Source organism: Eschrichtius robustus, chromosome 6 (assembly GCF_028021215.1).
Source record: "Eschrichtius robustus isolate mEscRob2 chromosome 6, mEscRob2.pri, whole genome shotgun sequence".
NCBI classification, from domain to species: domain Eukaryota; kingdom Metazoa; phylum Chordata; class Mammalia; order Artiodactyla; family Eschrichtiidae; genus Eschrichtius; species Eschrichtius robustus.
The window spans coordinates 58,788,078-58,805,155 of NC_090829.1; the positions used below are offsets into that span (position 1 = coordinate 58,788,078).

The window sequence follows — 17,078 nt, forward strand, 5'->3', positions numbered from 1 at the left end:
CTTCCTAGGGATATCAAATATACCTATTTACTTCCTAGGGATATCAAATATACCTATTTACTTCTTTTCATCATCTATTAACCTCAGTTTCCCTTGACATGGTTTAGCCTTCAGATCCTCACAGGTATGAGTGTCTGAGTTCAAATTTATCAAATGGATACAACACTTGACCTTCCTTCCCAGATGCTATAAATAAAGTCAATACTCTAGAAAATGAAAAGTGTCACACAAACACTGTGGAAGGTATAATTAATATTCTAATAAAGAAGTCTAGCGCTTCCCTGGTGGCGCAGTGGTTGAGAGTCTGCCTGCCGGTGCAGGGGACACAGGTTCGAGCCCTGGTCTGGGAGGATCCCACATGCCGCGGAGCGGCCAAGCCCGTGAGCCACAGCTGCTGAGCCTGCGCATCTGGAGCCTGTGCTCCGCAACGGGAGAGGCTGCGACGGTGCACCGCGATGAAGAGTGGCCCCTGCTCGCCGCGGCTGGAGAAAGCCCTGGCACAGAAGCGAGGACCCAACACAGCCAAAAATAAATAAATAAAAATTTATTAAAAAAGAAGTCTAGTCTGATTTTATGTATCCATTCATTGATTCATCCAGTTAAAGAAACAATAAAGACTAATAGCAATTGAAAATTGAGCACTGAGTGAAAAAGTTTTATTGCCAAGAAGAGAACTTGACCTAGTACAGAGTCTAGGTAGACTCCCAGAGATGAGGTTCAGAGAAGAAGAAATGGAGTAAGACTTTTAGAGCCAAAAGACTATCTCTGCCTACTTTAAGGAAGCAAAGTGAGTGGACTGACTGGCTGGCTAGATGTGGGCTTGCTGGTTTTGAATGCACTAGGCTGGCTGCTTGGAAGACCTCTGCCGTGTAAATGGCTCAGAATTACGGAGTCCAGTTTCCTCTGTTGGGAATGTGAGGTCCCTGATGGAAGACTACGGCATTCCGTTGCCTCATGTTTGAGTCAGGACTATGGCGCCCAGTTAGGTCTACACTAGTGTCATCAGGCTAGGTAACCTGGATAGAGTTTATCAATTCATTCAACCAGCTGAATCCCTAGACTCTTTACCTGCCCCATCCTCCTTAGACCAAGCTAGGCACCTGTCATGAGCTCCCATACACTCTTTACTTACCTTATATATGTTTAGTCATTACATTCCAGTGCTGTTTCATTGCCTATCTTCTCTACTATAAGGACCAGCATGGCAAGGAACATGTCCATCTTGCTCATACTGTACCCCCAGTACCGAATACAGTGCTGGACATAAGATAGATATGCAATGACTATTTTATTGAGGCTCTATGCCTGTGCTAAGCAAGGAGATGGAACAGACTGGAATATAATAAAACTAGAATTCAAAGTCTGTGGACAGACAATATGATAAACAGGGGTGGAGCCAAATTTTGTGAGAACAGAAGCTTATGCCAACTGAGGGCACCAATTTAAGAAAAATAACAACAGTATAAATGCAAAATTAAGTACCTTATCCTAGAAGAGGTTCATGCACTTGCGGGGACTTGAAGCTTAAAGCTTCATTATCTCCACAGTAAATGCATCTTTGATGATAAGTGGACTAATGCACCAAATACTATAAAATCTCTGAAGAGTGATCAGAGATCTCCGCTAGGGAAAATCAAAGACTTCACAGAAGAGATAAACTGTGAGCTTGATCTTACAGACAGAAACAAAGGAAAGGAATTGCAGGTGGAAGAAACATACCGAAACACACAGATGAGAAAGAGCTGGAGCCTATCTGTGGAATAGTGAGAAGCATTGTACTATTTACCCAATGTCAGGTTGGGTGGGGAAAGCCTTAGGCTAGTGGTTCTCAAAGTGTGATCCTGGGACAGCAGCATCAGCATCGCCTGATGCTTAACAAGCCAATAAAGAAATAACATACTCCAAACCGAAGATAGATTAATTACACTACCGTTCCAGGCAGACGGGAGGTGTAAGAAAGTCCAAATTTAGTTGAGGTGTACCTTTTCTATAGTTGGTTCTCAGAAGAGTCGTCTTAGTCAACAGAGAGCTGATGTCCAGCTGCCAGCGCAAATCAAAAGTTCCTCGCTGCCAGGGCACAACGCTAGTGGAATGAAGGCGCCGGCGCTGGCGGGCAAAATGATCTCCTTCCCGGGCCCGCTGCACGGTTTCACCACTGCTGGCAAAGAGAAGCCTTCAGAATGGTTCCATAACACCCCCTAGTGGCTTCCACCGTATCAGGTCAAGAAACAGCCCAACTACCCAAGAGGAGGGAATGAAACATACTGTCCTTTACAAATTTCACAAACCTGTGTCAATTCCCTATTCCGTGCCATAACTTACTATACTAGGATTAAAAGGTGCCTCTAAATCTCTTCATACTTTATTCAGGCCATGCCAGCATTCATAAATAGTCGTTTATTTGGGCTTAACACACACATAAAAGTTATGAAATCGTAAAAAATCGAGACACACACTAGTGTCTCTTTCAAATATGACTTTATCTCCTGGGAGATAGTTGAAGGGGCCAGAGTAAAGTCTATGATAACTATCCGGTGGTTGGTTGGTTGGTTAGTATGTGGTAAGCAAGAAAAGCACAGTAGACGTATGGATAAAAAGACACAGATTGCAGTCCTGACTTTTAGAGTGACCTTGGGCACATGATGATCCGTATGGGCTTCATCATCCATTTAACAATTATTTGGACCGGGTGCTGAGGCTACAAAAATGAATAAAACCTAGTCTCTAGACCCTCACAAGCTCACTTTACTAATTTGTAAATTGGGACTAACAACCTTAACTCTTTGTCAAAAAGATTAAACATGTGACCACACCCTGTTCACAAGTTTATTTACGCTTACTTAATTTAATCCTCTCTACCTCTGCTCCTAGAAACTCAAGGTCGGAAAAGGAGTTAAATCATCTAATCCAATCCGCTATAATTTCACACTCATTCCACCAAGATTTTTTGAGTCAGGGAATCCGGCTAAAGCCTAACAATGATTCACGACCTTTTAAGAGCTTAACGCTCCTGCCCTGTGGACAGCTGCCCTTTTCGTCCCCAATAGGCTGCGGCCCCTCTTTGGGGTTTGAAACGCCACATGCCTTGCCTACCCCGAGCAAGACCATTCTGGCACGTCCCCAGGCGGAGCTTAGTGGGAAAAGGCCGCCTGGCGCGCGTCGCTTCTCCCACTTCTTCCGTGCGGGAGGGAGGGCCGGGGGCGGGCGGGGGAAAGTTCCCTCGGCAGCCTCGCCGGGAGCAATTCTAGAGGGTGGAATCGCCCGCTCGTTTCGGGAAGGGCGGTCCCCCGCCCGGAAGGGACCCGCCGCCGCGCGGAGGTGCCTGCCGGGGTGGGGGCGGGCCGCCGGGCCACCCCCGGCGCTTGAGGCCGGTGGTCCCTCCCAGGCTGGGTGTGCTGTGAGGCCAAGCCACCCGTTCCCCTGCCCCCACTCTCACCTAGTCCCCTCCCCGCCCTCTCGGCGGGCCCCTGAGGCGTGCGGCGCAGGCGCGGAGCGAGGCGGTGAGTGCGGCCGCCGAGCCTGGGCCGGGGGCCTGGCAGGCAGGGCATAGGGCGCGCGGGGAGGGAGTGGGGCTGGCCCGTCGGAGACCCCGGGAGCGTGAGGGCTAGAGCGGCGCCGCCCGCCGCCGTGCGCCCGAGAGCAGGGCTGCGCGGCCCCTCCGAACGTGCTCGGGTGCCTCGTCCGCCGCCTCGGAGCTGCGCCTGGGCTGGCCGGGCGGGGCCCGAGGACTGGTGAGTGTGAGGGCGGAGCGGCCTGGGCGCTGCACTGCTGCAGGGGCCGCGGGCGTGCGGGCGCAGCTTCCTGCGGGAGAGGGCAGGGAAGACCGGATGGCGTCTTTTAAACTGAAATCCTGCCTTCGTTTTCAGGCAGGATGGCGCTCCCCTCCCCCATCCCGAAGGCAGTTCCATCCCCTGTGGAGGACGCTTCCACCCTGGCTCGCCTCGGCCCCCCGCTGTTTTTTTCCGAAAGGTGCCTCTGGGGTCGGGGCTTGGGAGTTTCCGCTAGTCGCCGGGCCCGGGTGGGGCCGGTGCGTGGCGCCGGGGTGGGGGCGGCTGGGTCCCGGTGGCTCCTGCGGGGCTCCTCCGGGCGTCTGGGCCCGGGACACCCGTCGGTGCCACGCTGGCCCTCAGACCCTGCGGGTGACATCTTGACCCTCCGGCGGCGCGTCCCTTGACCGCGCCTCTAGCCTCAACCTTCAAGCCTCGGTCCCGGCTATAAGTCTCCAGCCAGTATAGCGTAAGCCACTTGTTAGGGTGCTTATAACTCCTTTCGGTCTTGTTTTTCAGTACAACCAAGGGACACGAGTGATTTGAGGCAGTTTATCTCTTAGCAAAGAGATAAAGCAAAGACTGACACTAAATTGGACATACAGTGTGGGTTCTAGTTCAAGTTTTCCTGTGGCATTTTTGTGTTTCATTTCTTTTAAAATCTGGAAAATATATACTTGTTTCAAAATGAAGGTGGAAAAGAACGTGCTTTTAAAACTCTTTAGAAGAAAACTGTAGCTTTTTATTGTAAATGCTTGTCTTACGTTTATACCAATTAGAAAGAGAATATTTACATTGCATGAAAGGCCTTAGAAAGGTTGAACCCTTTGATGTAAGTGCTGACTGCCTATTATCTGTAGTGTGTTTTGTACTTAGACGTTTTTATTGTTGAAAAAAAATGACAGGTGGAAAGATGCTGACGAGTGTCTTGTAAGTTGCTTTAAAAAAAAAATGTTTTGGATGGCGTGATTTTCTTTTTGTAAACGTAAAATATTTGTGAATACCTTAGCAGGAGAAAAATGTCTAGGTGTGTATGCACCAAAATGTTAACAGTGGTTTTTCTGGATGAATAGATTCTAAGTGATTCAATTCATTTTAATTTTTTTCTAATTTTGCTGCAGTGACGTATATTACATCTGTAGTTTGTTTTTAAGTGAGGAAGGGGAGTTGAGTTAAAAGGTGCATGTTCAGAATCTTCCCAATGAAAGGAGGACTGGTGAGCAAATGTGTATGTGACATACCTAAGTAAAAAAGCCAAACTTCTTCATCAGGGCAGTTATACATGCAAAAGACACTTAAAAACATTTGCTGAAATGAAGGATGGTTAGCATTTTTGGTCTTGATTGGGCATTTTACCATCTTGGCTTAAAGGAGGTCTGGTGAGCATTTGGATATTGTTTAGCCCTAAGTAGGAGTCAAACAATTGCTGATCAAGGTAATCTTATTCCTTCCACCTGACAGTCTGAATCCAGGCCAGCTTGCAACATTAATTCTAATGCCATGCTTCGTTTCCTTTTCTTGCTTTTTTGAAAGAATTTGAAGTATTTAACATGCTCGGCTGACAGTGTTCAGTGTTCTATCTGATACTTGTAGAACATTTAGAACATGAAGTATAAAGGTTTTAGCTGTGTAAATTCTGGAAGTGTACAAAAGGTATTAGGAATAAGTCTTGAGATTTTCGTTTATTACATAAATATGAAAACAGCTTTTCTTTTTTTTCTTTTTTAATGCACTTGATGGGGGTGGGCTCAAGGAATGCTATTTGTGTTGTTAGGTGAGGCATTGTATATATTGATACCATTTCTGTAAATCATGGTTGTCAGTTTCTTTGGGTGATTCCCTTCCCCTCCTCCCAGTTGGTGGCTGAGTAAGAACTGGAAGCAAGACGTAACTCTCTGGTAGCAGTGATTAGAAATGAAGATTTACTCACACAGTTAGTTGTTCAAAACCCAGAAGTCAGAAGACATGCTTTTTCATCTCTGGTTCTGCTACTTTGTTGACTTGACTTTCCCTGAGTTTGTTTCCTCATCAGTAAAATTGGAGTGGATTTGACAGTAGCCCTTCTATGTACTTCACAGGATTGTTGTGAAGATCAAATAAAATAAGGAAAATTTGCAATAAACTCAACAGCACTATAAGTGTAATATCACAGCACGTGTAGTGCTGATATACCCAGAACTTAGTGAAGCAGCAAAAACAGTATGTTCACCTCAAGTTCCTTACCACTAGAAATGAGATGGTCTTAGTAATGATGCCAAGTTCTACCTGCTATATGGTATATCACTGTGGTGATAAGAAAAGCAGTTTATAAGCTGGTAGAGAAGACTTCACAATGCATTTTTTTTCTTGACATTCCTTACTTTCCCACTGCTACAGGGGGAAGAACACTAATCTGAAATGGAGTAGGCAGTTCTGATTCTGACACTAATCTATTACTTGAATTGGGGTGATCACTTTATCTCCCTATTTGTTTCCACAACTAAAATAAAGGGATTGAAAGCATGGTCTTCAAAATCAGATCTTTGTTCAAATCCCAGCCCTGTCACTTATTAAGTATTCCACTGACTTAAATTTATGCCTCAGTTTCCTCATCAGTAACAAAGGGTAAAGAATAGTGATTTTGAGAGTGTTGTGGATTTTGCAAATCATAGGGTTAAATAAAATAATGTACACATCATGGTACATAATTGGTGCTCAAATGATTATTATTCTTTATTAAATAATCTATAAGGATTTAAACAGTTTAAAGTCTAATTTGGAGTTGGCCTGCATTATATTGGCTTTCACTGTGGCTGAATAAATTAATGAGATTTATATTCCTATTTTGGTGTTAAGATACAACTATAGCTTTAGAAGGTAAATTCATTTCAACAAAACGTGACACATATTTACATATAGTCACATATTTATGGATTTATACAAGTTTTAGTACTTAATACAGTATGTTCAAAAGAATATTGTACTTGAGTTAATTCTGTATAGCTTTCTAGTTGACTAAGATCTGGTACCATTGTATTCTTTTTTTTTTTTTTTAACTAATTTTATTTATTTATTTATTTAGGCTGCGTTTGGTCTTTGTTGTTGCACACAGGCTTTCTCTAGTTGCAGCGAGCGGGGGCTACTCTTCGTTGCAGTGTGCGGGCTTCTCACTGCAGTGGCTTCTCATGTTGTGGAGCATGGGCTCTAGGCGCACAGGCTTCAGTCGTTGTGGCACGCGGGCTCAGTAGTTGTGGCTCGAGGGCTCTAAGCGCAGGCTCAGTAGTTGTGGCACATGGGCTTAGTCGCTCCACAGCATGTGGGATCTTCCCGGACCTGGGCTCAAACCCATGTCCCCTGCATTGGCAGGCAGATTCTTTACCACTGCGCCACCAGGGAAGTCCACCATTGTATTCTTGAGTCTCAGAAATGAACTACATTTTTGCTCTTATGACTTTTGTCATGTTTTTTTCTACAGGCATTTTTTTTACCATCTGTGAAAACTTCCTGTAATTCATTTTTCCTCACTCCAGTATTAAGAATTATATCAAGTAAGTGGGATGTAGTAAAACTAATTAGTCAATTCTATAACAGTCTGTCGGAATTTAATCATTCAGTGGCTGCCGTACTCTTTCGTTCTCGACAGAATGTTGAATGTGACCTCATAAGTCAGAAAAGGATTTTTTTCTTGAAAATTATATTCTGAGCTTCTATACAATGAGTTTTGTTTTTTTTGTTTTTTTGTTTTTCCTGAAGCCAGGGCATCAATACAGATTTGTGACAGTATTTTTTTGAGGGATTGTATCTACCTGTGGTTTCAAAACTGTGTCAAAATATTCCCAACTGTAAGAAATGTACCTGTAAAACTCTTAATTTGGTGCCATAGGCACAATTTGTCTTCTATAAAAAATAATTTAAGCGTAAGGCTTATGTTATTATCCAGTTTTCACAATTGCATCCATATTTGAAAAGGAGTTCTCGACCTCAGTAAGAAAGAAAACAGAACTTGGTGTCCTGCATTTAAACTTGATCAGAAAAATAAATCCAAAATGTAAGCAGAAGGATTGTTTAACATTTCTTTTATGAAGTGGATTTTCATACTTCCTATTGCCAATAAATTATTTGGTTAGAAGAAAATTTTATAACAATATTAACAGTTGTGATATATTTGTTAAATTTTTCCATTTTTAGATTAAAAAGATATGAATGAATATCCTAAAAAAAGAAAAAGGAAGACTTTACACCCTTCTCGTTATTCAGGTCAGTGTGTGATTAAATTATTTAAAAGTTAGGCCGTGTATTCCCATGCAGTTGTGTTTCCATCATTTTCTCATAAATGATCTGATAAGAGTTAAATATCTGGGTCAACTTTTAGGTAAGAGTAAACTTTAAATAAATTGTCTGAAAATATATTTCTCAATGTCTGCCATGTGCTAGGCACACATCAGAACTTTGCAGACATTGTTTAATCCTCACAACTTCGTGGTTTATAGATATTTAAAATTAGATATCTGAGGTTACATACTTATACAGCATAATTGATATTTGCCTGTGTGATTCCCAAGCTTGTGCTTAAGGCACAGCAATAACCTTGGTGGAAGATATTTTGTATCATTGGGAAAATACTTTATCTTGTACATTATTTTCAGAAATATGAATTTCATTTTGATTGTGTAATTTTATATCCTTTCTTTGAGGTTGGCTCTGCTGTCTTAGCAAATAAGATGTCTTTGGCCATCTGTAACAAATGCAACCCACATGCATATACTTGGGGCAGTCTCAGGTATACCTGTTAACCAACCCAACTTACACATTTTTCATATCTGAGGAAATTAAGCCTGGTTTACTGCTTACTGGCACTTCCCAGGCAAGAGTTGAAATGACTGTATTCAGGGCCCTAACTGGTCCTCAAACTTTCTCCTATGTGTTATGCTTTTCCTACAGTACATGGCAGATCTTCTTGGTAGTTAATTCAGTTTTTTTTGGTTTGTTATTTTTGGGATTTTTTTTTTTTGTTTTTTTTTGTTTTTGTTTTTGTTTTTTTTGTTTTTTTGGGTTTTTTTGTTTTTTTTGTTTTTTTGTTTTTTTTTTTTTTTTTTTTTTTGCAATTAACACGTATATTGCATATTTATATTTTGTGGGATTCTGACCAAGGCAAATGTATCTTTGTGTGCTTCAAAGTATTATATTTTAAATTGTATAATTTATGGTTCTTTCAAAGCTCAAAGTCAGTGTCAGATCTGAATTATAAAAGCCTTGAGAATTGAGGGAAATGTTAATACTTTGTTACAAATACTATGAAATTTTATATATGTTGGATAAAGAGATGGGTGTCATTAAATGTATATATGTTCAGTATGCTTGAAATTTTTAAAATTTTGTTTTCAGATTCCTCTGGAATAAGCAGAATTGCAGATGGATTCAATGGCATTTTTTCTGATCATTGTTATAGTGTTTGTTCTATGAGACAACCAGACTTAAAATATTTTGACAACAAAGGTATATCTAAATTTTCCAAAATATTTTTCATTAAGTTGCTTTTATAATTTTTCATTTCTTTTTTGAAAATGTGGGTGAAAGTGATGATTTCAAAATGGGCAAGTGTTTAAACTTAAGAAAACAAAAGAGTTTTGTGTAAGAAAGTGAATTTTAATTTTTAACATTATTTCAGAGATATAAATCAAAAACAGATCCTCCTAAATCAATTTTAATCAGCTAGGAATCAGTGGCAAAGCAGGAATGACCCAGAGTTTGGACCATTTATGATGAAAGGTGAAGAATACTGTTACACACAGTTCTTCCACTCAGCTATACCTTTCAGTCTGGAGGGCTAATGGAAGGAAAGAACAGAGGGTGAAGGATTTGGTCATTTTCAATCTTGTATCTTCTATTGACTCCTCTTTTCTAGAGCATTAGATGAATAGTAACTTGCATTTGCTCTCTTCTTCCTCTGAAATAATCAAAACCCCCAGTTCCCGTGAGCTCCTATTATAGGCACAGAAACATAAATTATTTAAAGAACATGCAGAGATCTCCCTGGTGCTCTAGTGGTTAAGACTCCGTGCTCCCAGTGCAGGGGGCCCGGGTTCAATCCCTGGTCAGGAAACTAGATCCCACATGCTACAACTAAGAGGCTGCATGCTGCAACTAAAAGATCCCACGTACCGCAACTAAGACCCAGTGCAGCCAAATAAATAAATAAATAAATACTTTTTAAAAATAAATTTTAAAAAAAGAACATGCAGAGTCAGAGACATCAGTATGAACTCATGTTTGGCTTAATATACACACAAATGGTTACATACAGAAACATTTATGGGTATATCTATATATACATGGTAGTGTACATGCACGTATTTTTTGCTTTGTTAGCTGAGGGGGCCTAACAGAAATGACAGCCCAGTAACAATGAGCACATCCAGTGCCCAGATCTTGGTTTCTAATACCATTTTCCAATAAAAGGAACGAGGGCTTCTTGGAGAAATGGCTGATTTAAGGGAGAGGAAACAAATCTGTACAGAAGAATTCCAAATTATTTATGTAGATACTCCTCACTCAAGGAGGTGGAGCATAACTTTCCACTCCTTAAGTATGGACTGCACTTAGTGACTTAATTCCAAGCATAGAGTATGGAAAGTAAAAGAGTGACTTTACAGTGGAGAAACCTGATAAATACCCCGGTTATCAAGTTCAACGTCAGCAGTGATAAACCACGTTAATAGTATGTACTCTTGATATGATGCGATAAAAATGATAGTTTGCCTCTGTGTTTCCTTCCCAATGATCCATAATCACAGTCTAATCATGAAAAAAAACCAAAGTTCATTAGTGGGACATCCTGCAAAATACCTTACCAGTCTCCTCAAAATTGTCATGGTCTTCGAAAACAAGGGAAGTCTGAGAAACTACCACAGTTAACAGTAGCCTAGAGACATGACAACTAAATGGTATGTATCCTGGTTGGGAGCCTGGAACAGAAAAAGGAGGTTATGTAAAAACCAAGGATATCTGGATGAAGTATGGACTTTAGTTAATAACAACTTACCAGTATTGGTCATTAATTGTAACAAATATTAACGTAAGATGTTAATAGTGGAGAAACTGAATGCAGGATATATGGGAATTCTCTGTACTGTCTTTTTTTTTTTTTTTTCTATAAATCTGAAACTTCTAAAACATAAAGTCTGTTTAAGAAAGACCTGATGTTGAAGTGCAGTTTTCTCTATTGACTGGCATTTCAGCTTGTCCATGTTAACTTTAAAACATTGGGGCTTTAACAAATTGAAAAGAGAAAAATCATATCATCTCAATAGATGCAGAGAAAGCTTTCGACAAAATTCAACACCCATGTATGATAAAAACCCTCCAGAAAGTAGGCATAGAGGGAACTTTCCTCAACATAATAAAGGCCATATATGACAAACCCACAGCCAACATCGTCCTCAATGGTGAAAAACTGAAACCATTTCCACTAAGATCAGGAACAAGACAAGGTTGCCCACTCTCACCACTATTATTCAACATAGTTTTGGAAGTTTTAGCCACAGCAATCAGAGAAGAAAAAGAAATAAAAGGAATCCAAATCGGAAAAGAAGAAGTAAAGCTGTCACTGTTTGCAGATGACATACTATACATAGAGAATCCTAAAGATGCTACCAGAAAACTACTAGAGCTAATCAATGAATCTGGTGAAGTAGCAGGATACAAAATTAATGCACAGAAATCTCTTGCATTCCTATACACTAATGATGAAAAATCTGAAAGTGAAATTAAGAAAACACTTCCATTTACCATTACAACAAATAGAATAAAATACCTAGGAATAAACCTACCTAAGGAGACAAAAGACCTGTATGCAGAAAATTATAAGACACTGATGAAAGAAATTAAAGATGATACAAATAGGTGGAGAGAGATACCATATTCTTGGATTGGAAGAATCAACATTGTGAAAATGACTCTACTACCCAGAGCAATCTACAGATTCAATGCAATCTCTTTCAAACTACCACTGGCATTTTTCACAGAACTAGAACAAAAAATTTCACAATTTGTATGGAAACACAAAAGACCCCGAATAGCCAAAGCAATCTTGAGAAAGAAAAACAGAGCTGGAGGAATCAGGCTCCCAGACTTCAGACTATACTACCAAGCTACAGTAATCAAGACAGTATGGTACACAAAACAGAAATATAGATCAATGGAACAGGATAGAAAGCCCAGAGATAAACCCATGCACATATGGTCACCGTATCTTTGATAAAGGAGGCAAGAATACACAGTGGAGAAAAGACAGCCTCTTCAATAAGTGGTGCTGGTAAAACTGGACAGCTACATGTAAGAGAATGAAATTAGAACACTCCCTAACACCATACACAAAAATAAACTCAAAATGGATTAAAGACCTAAATGTAAGGCCAGACACTATCAAACTCTTAGAGGAAAACATAGGCAGAACACTCTGACATAAATCACAGCAAGATCCTTTTTGACCCACCTCCTAGAGAAATGGAAACAAAAACAAAAATAAACAAATGGGACCTAGTGAAACTTAAAAGCTTTTGCACAGCAAAGGAAACCATAAACAAGATGAAAAGACAGCCCTCAGAATGGGAGAAAATATTTGCAAATGAAACAACTGACAAAGGATTAATCTCCAAAATTTAAAAGCAGCTCATGCAGCTCAATATCAAAAAAAAACCCAATCCAAAAATGGGCAGAAGACCTAAATAGACATTTCTCCAAAGAAGCTATACAGATTGCCAACAAACACATGAAAGAATGCTCAACATCATTAATCATTAGAGAAATGCAAATCAAAACTACAATGTGATATCATCTCACACCGGTCAGAATGGCCATCATCAAAAAATGTACAAACAATAAATGCTGGAGAGGATGTGGAGGAAAGGGAACCCTCTTGCAGTGTTGGTGGGAATGTAAATTGATACAACCACTATGGAGGACAGTATGGAGGTTCCTTAAAAAACTAAAAATAGAACTACCATACAACCCAGCAGTCCCACTACTGGGCATATACCCTGAGAAAACCATAATTCAAAAAGAGTCATGGGGCTTCCCTGGTGGCATAGTGGTTGAGAATCTGCCTGCCAATGCAGGGAACATGGGTTTGAGCCCTGGTCTGGGAAGATCCCACATGCCGCGGAGCAGCCGGGTCCGTGAGCCACAACTACTGAGCCTGCGTGTCTGGAGCCTGTGCTCCACAACAGGAGAGGCCACGATAGTGAGAGCCCCGTGCACTGCGATGAAGTGTGGCCCCCGCTTGCCGCAACTAGAGAAAGCCCTCGCACAGAAACAAAGACCCAACACAGCCATAAATAAATAAATAAATAAATAAAATTTAAAAAAAAAAGAGTCATGTACCAAAATGTTCATTGCAGCTCTATTTACAATAGCCAGGACATGGAAGCAACCTAAGTGTCCATCGACAGATGAATGGATAAAGAAGATGCAGCACATATATACAATGAAATATTACTCAGCCATAAAAAGAAACGAAGTTGAGTTATTTGTAGTGAGGTGGATGGACCAAGAGTCTGTAATACAGAGTGAAGTAAGTCAGAAAGAGAAAAACGAAACCGTATGCTAACAGATATATATGGAATCTAAAAAGAAAAAAAAAATGGTCATGAAGAACCTAGGGGCAAGATGGGAATAAAGACACAGACCTACTAGAGAATGGACTTGAGGATATGGGGAAGGGGAAGGGGAAGCTGTGACAAAGAGAGTGGCATGGACATATATACACTACCAAATGTAAAATATATAGCTAGTGGGAAGCAGCTGCATAGCACAGGGAGATCAGCTCGGTGCTTTGTGACCACCTAGAGGGGTGGGATAGGGAGGGTGGGAGGGAGGGAGACGCAAGAGGGAAGAGATGTGGGAACATATGTATATGTATAACTGATTCACTTTGTTATAAAGCAGAAACTAACACCATTGTAAAGCAATTGTACTCCAATAAAAATGTTAAAAAATAAATAAAACATTGGGGCTGAGCTGAGGGAATAAAGACTGACTCAAACTCAGTAATTTCAAGTTAAAATTCCCAAGTAACTTTAAAAAGTGTATTCTAGTCCAAATAGGGTATGGAAGCAAAAGTAGTTGCTTGTTTGGACAGATTTTCTGTGTATCTGTGGTACACAGATAACAAAGCTTTTCATAGCTAAATCTAAGTCCTTAGTTCTGTTGGAATTCTAAATTATATTTTAAAACATTGGTACTTTGTTTTATAATAATGTTTAATGCTTTGATATAAATAATAAATATTTTTCCAAATCCCTTTTCACAGATGATGATTCTGATACAGAGACATCAAATGACTTGCCAAAATTTACAGATGGAATCAAGGCCAGAAACAGAAATCAAAACTACCTGGTTCCCAGTCCTGTACTTAGAATTCTAGACCACACTGCCTTTTCTACAGGTAACGGAAAGTAAATTAATAGAATTTGCACATTTTGTATAGATCAGTGAAAAAATAATAAGTAAAATAAATTTCTTTTTGCCAATGACTTATTTAGTAGGTCTTATTTAGTAATAATAATAATAATAGGCTTGTTTTACTTTTTAGAAAAATCTACTGATATTGAAATTTGTGATGAAGAGTGCGACTCCCCTGAATCAGTCAACCAGCAAACTCAAGAGGACAGCCCTATAGAAGTTCACACTGCTGAAGATGTTCCAATTGCTGCGGAAGTGCATGCAATTTCTGAAGATTATGATATAGAGACAGAAAACAATTCCTCTGAGAGTCTCCAAGACCAAACTGATGAAGAGCCACCAGCTAAACTTTGCAAAATTCTTGACAAGAGCCAAGCTTTTAATGTGACTGCCCAGCAGAAATGGCCTTTACTGAGAGCTAATAGCAGTGGCCTCTATAAATGTGAACTTTGTGAGTTCAACAGCAAATATTTTTCTGATTTAAAGCAGCATATGATCTTGAAGCATAAGCGTACTGATTCAAATGTCTGTCGAGTATGCAAAGAAAGTTTCTCTACCAACATGCTCCTGATCGAACATGCCAAACTGCATGAGGAGGATCCCTACATTTGTAAATACTGTGATTATAAGACAGTAATTTTTGAGAACCTCAGCCAGCACATTGCAGACACCCATTTTAGTGATCACCTTTATTGGTGTGAGCAGTGTGACGTACAGTTCTCCTCAAGCAGTGAACTCTACCTACATTTCCAGGAGCATAGCTGTGATGAACAGTACTTGTGTCAGTTCTGTGAACATGAAACGAATGATCCAGAAGACTTGCATAGCCATGTGGTAAATGAGCATGCATGTAAATTAATAGAGTTAAGTGATAAGTATAACAATGGAGAACATGGACAGTACAGCCTCTTAAGCAAAATTACATTTGACAAATGTAAAAACTTCTTTGTATGTCAAGTATGTGGGTTTCGGAGTAGACTTCATACAAATGTTAACAGGCATGTTGCTATTGAACATACTAAAATTTTTCCTCATGTTTGTGATGACTGTGGGAAAGGCTTTTCAAGTATGCTAGAATATTGCAAACATTTAAATTCACATTTATCTGAAGGGATTTATTTATGTCAATATTGTGAATATTCAACAGGGCAGATTGAAGATCTTAAAATTCATCTAGATTTCAAGCATTCGGCTGATTTACCTCATAAATGTAGTGACTGCTTAATGAGGTTTGGAAATGAAAGGGAATTAATAAGTCACCTTCCGGTCCATGAGACAACTTGATTGTTCTCTTTAATTTCCATAATGTTGATGTAAAATAAGAAATTTGACTTTTTTGCAGATGTTAAAATGGATGATTTTAAACACAACTTATGAGAACTGTTTTTAACAAGATCTTTTTAAATTTTTTTTCTTGGCATTGCTATCTTTTTCAGTGTATAATTGTATCCTAAATGTGGTATTTTCAATGTATTGTAGTTGGTAGTTTTAACCACTTTTGGTGACTATCATGTTTCTTGCATGTTCTCTGATTTCATAAATTGATAAGAAACAGATGTACTGAAGAAATTAGACTATAGTTTTCCTTCCGTAAACATAGGTGCTCTAAACTTTTTCTTCTTTAAACTCAAAAAAACAAGATCAGTTTTTCATGTATGAAGTCGTTGAAGTACTGTACTATCAGAACTAAAGTGCAACATAATACGCACTTAAGTCCACTGATACTCCCATTAATAAGATCCAGACCCTCCTTTTGCATTCCCCAACAATTATTATCCCCAAGACAATCAATGAACTCCCCATCTGTGTGATTCTTTCAGTGACACTAGGAGGCCAGTGTTATGGTAAGGAGAGATCTGGTTTTCTTGGCAGTCTTTTTTTAATTCTTATTCTACTTTAACCCCATCTATGTGCTAAATAATTTTAAAGGGGGAGGAACTGGTAAGGGGTTTGACAATAAAGTAACATTTCATAACTCATTTATAAATGAATAAACAAGTTATTTATAATCTGTTCACATTTCATTTTCAGTTATGCAACTACAAAGTCATGCCTGAACTTCTGATATCAAATCATTTTCTGAGAAAACCCACTGAAGTATTAAAATAGAAATAGGAAGATGTGGGAGATAGGGGTTGCTGTATGAAAATGTATAGATTACTTACGATAGTGGTAAATCAATCTTCTATATTAGTTTCCTGTGGCTGCCATAACAAATTATCACAAACTGAGTAGCTTAAACAATAGAAATTTATTACCTCACAGTTCTAGAGGCTAGAAATTCAAAATTGAAATATTAGCATAGTTGATTGCTTCTGAGAGCTGTGAGAGAAGGAGCTCTTCCCCGCTACTCTCCTTGGCTTGTACGTGGCTGTCTTCATGTTCACATGGTCTTCTCCCTGAGTGCAAGTCTGTTTCCAACTTTGCCCCTTTTACAAGGAACCAACCAGTCATTGGATTAGGGCCCACCCTGATAACCTCATTTTAACTTGATAAAGACACTATACCCAAATAAGTTCATATTTTGATGTACTGGGGCCCAGGACTTCAACATATGAACTGAGGGGAGTGAGGGAGAGGCACAACAACTACAATTCAGTAACAGCTTTTTATAGTATCAAGGAGATAGCATCTTGTGCATCATTGACCTCAAATATAATAAACACTGCCGCTGACAAACTATATTGTCATTCAGAAATACTGATATAGTTGAAAAGACTGATTTATGACCCACAGTGTTTTTTTTTACTTCAAGACCCATGGGAGTTCAGTCTGTTTTGAGAATGGTGGCAGCAACAAGTTTTTCAAAACCAATCATTTTTATTTCCACCATGTTGTTATATGTGCATACCTGTATTCCTAGAAACTACC

The 17,078-nt window shown here is 39.7% G+C and overlaps 1 protein-coding gene across 5 annotated transcripts; it reads left to right on the forward strand.

Moving 5' to 3' along the window:
* Positions 1-3,252: 3,252 nt before the first annotated feature.
* ZNF639 (zinc finger protein 639) lies at positions 3,253-16,216 on the forward strand. 5 transcript variants are annotated; one of them, XM_068546275.1, is made up of 8 exons: positions 3,253-3,500; positions 3,867-3,969; positions 4,287-4,373; positions 7,222-7,294; positions 7,935-8,003; positions 9,132-9,242; positions 14,056-14,190; positions 14,338-16,216. In XM_068546275.1, the coding sequence occupies exons 5-8, from the start codon at positions 7,946-7,948 to the stop codon at positions 15,489-15,491; spliced, it is 1,458 nt and encodes a 485-aa protein (XP_068402376.1). In that variant the 5' UTR covers positions 3,253-3,500; positions 3,867-3,969; positions 4,287-4,373; positions 7,222-7,294; positions 7,935-7,945; the 3' UTR covers positions 15,492-16,216. The 5 variants fall into 5 exon arrangements, with proteins under 5 accessions (XP_068402376.1, XP_068402374.1, XP_068402379.1 ...); XM_068546273.1 differs by lacking the exon at positions 4,287-4,373; XM_068546274.1 differs by lacking the exons at positions 3,253-3,500; positions 4,287-4,373 and adding an exon at positions 3,515-3,731.
* The last annotated feature ends 862 nt before the right edge of the window (positions 16,217-17,078 follow it).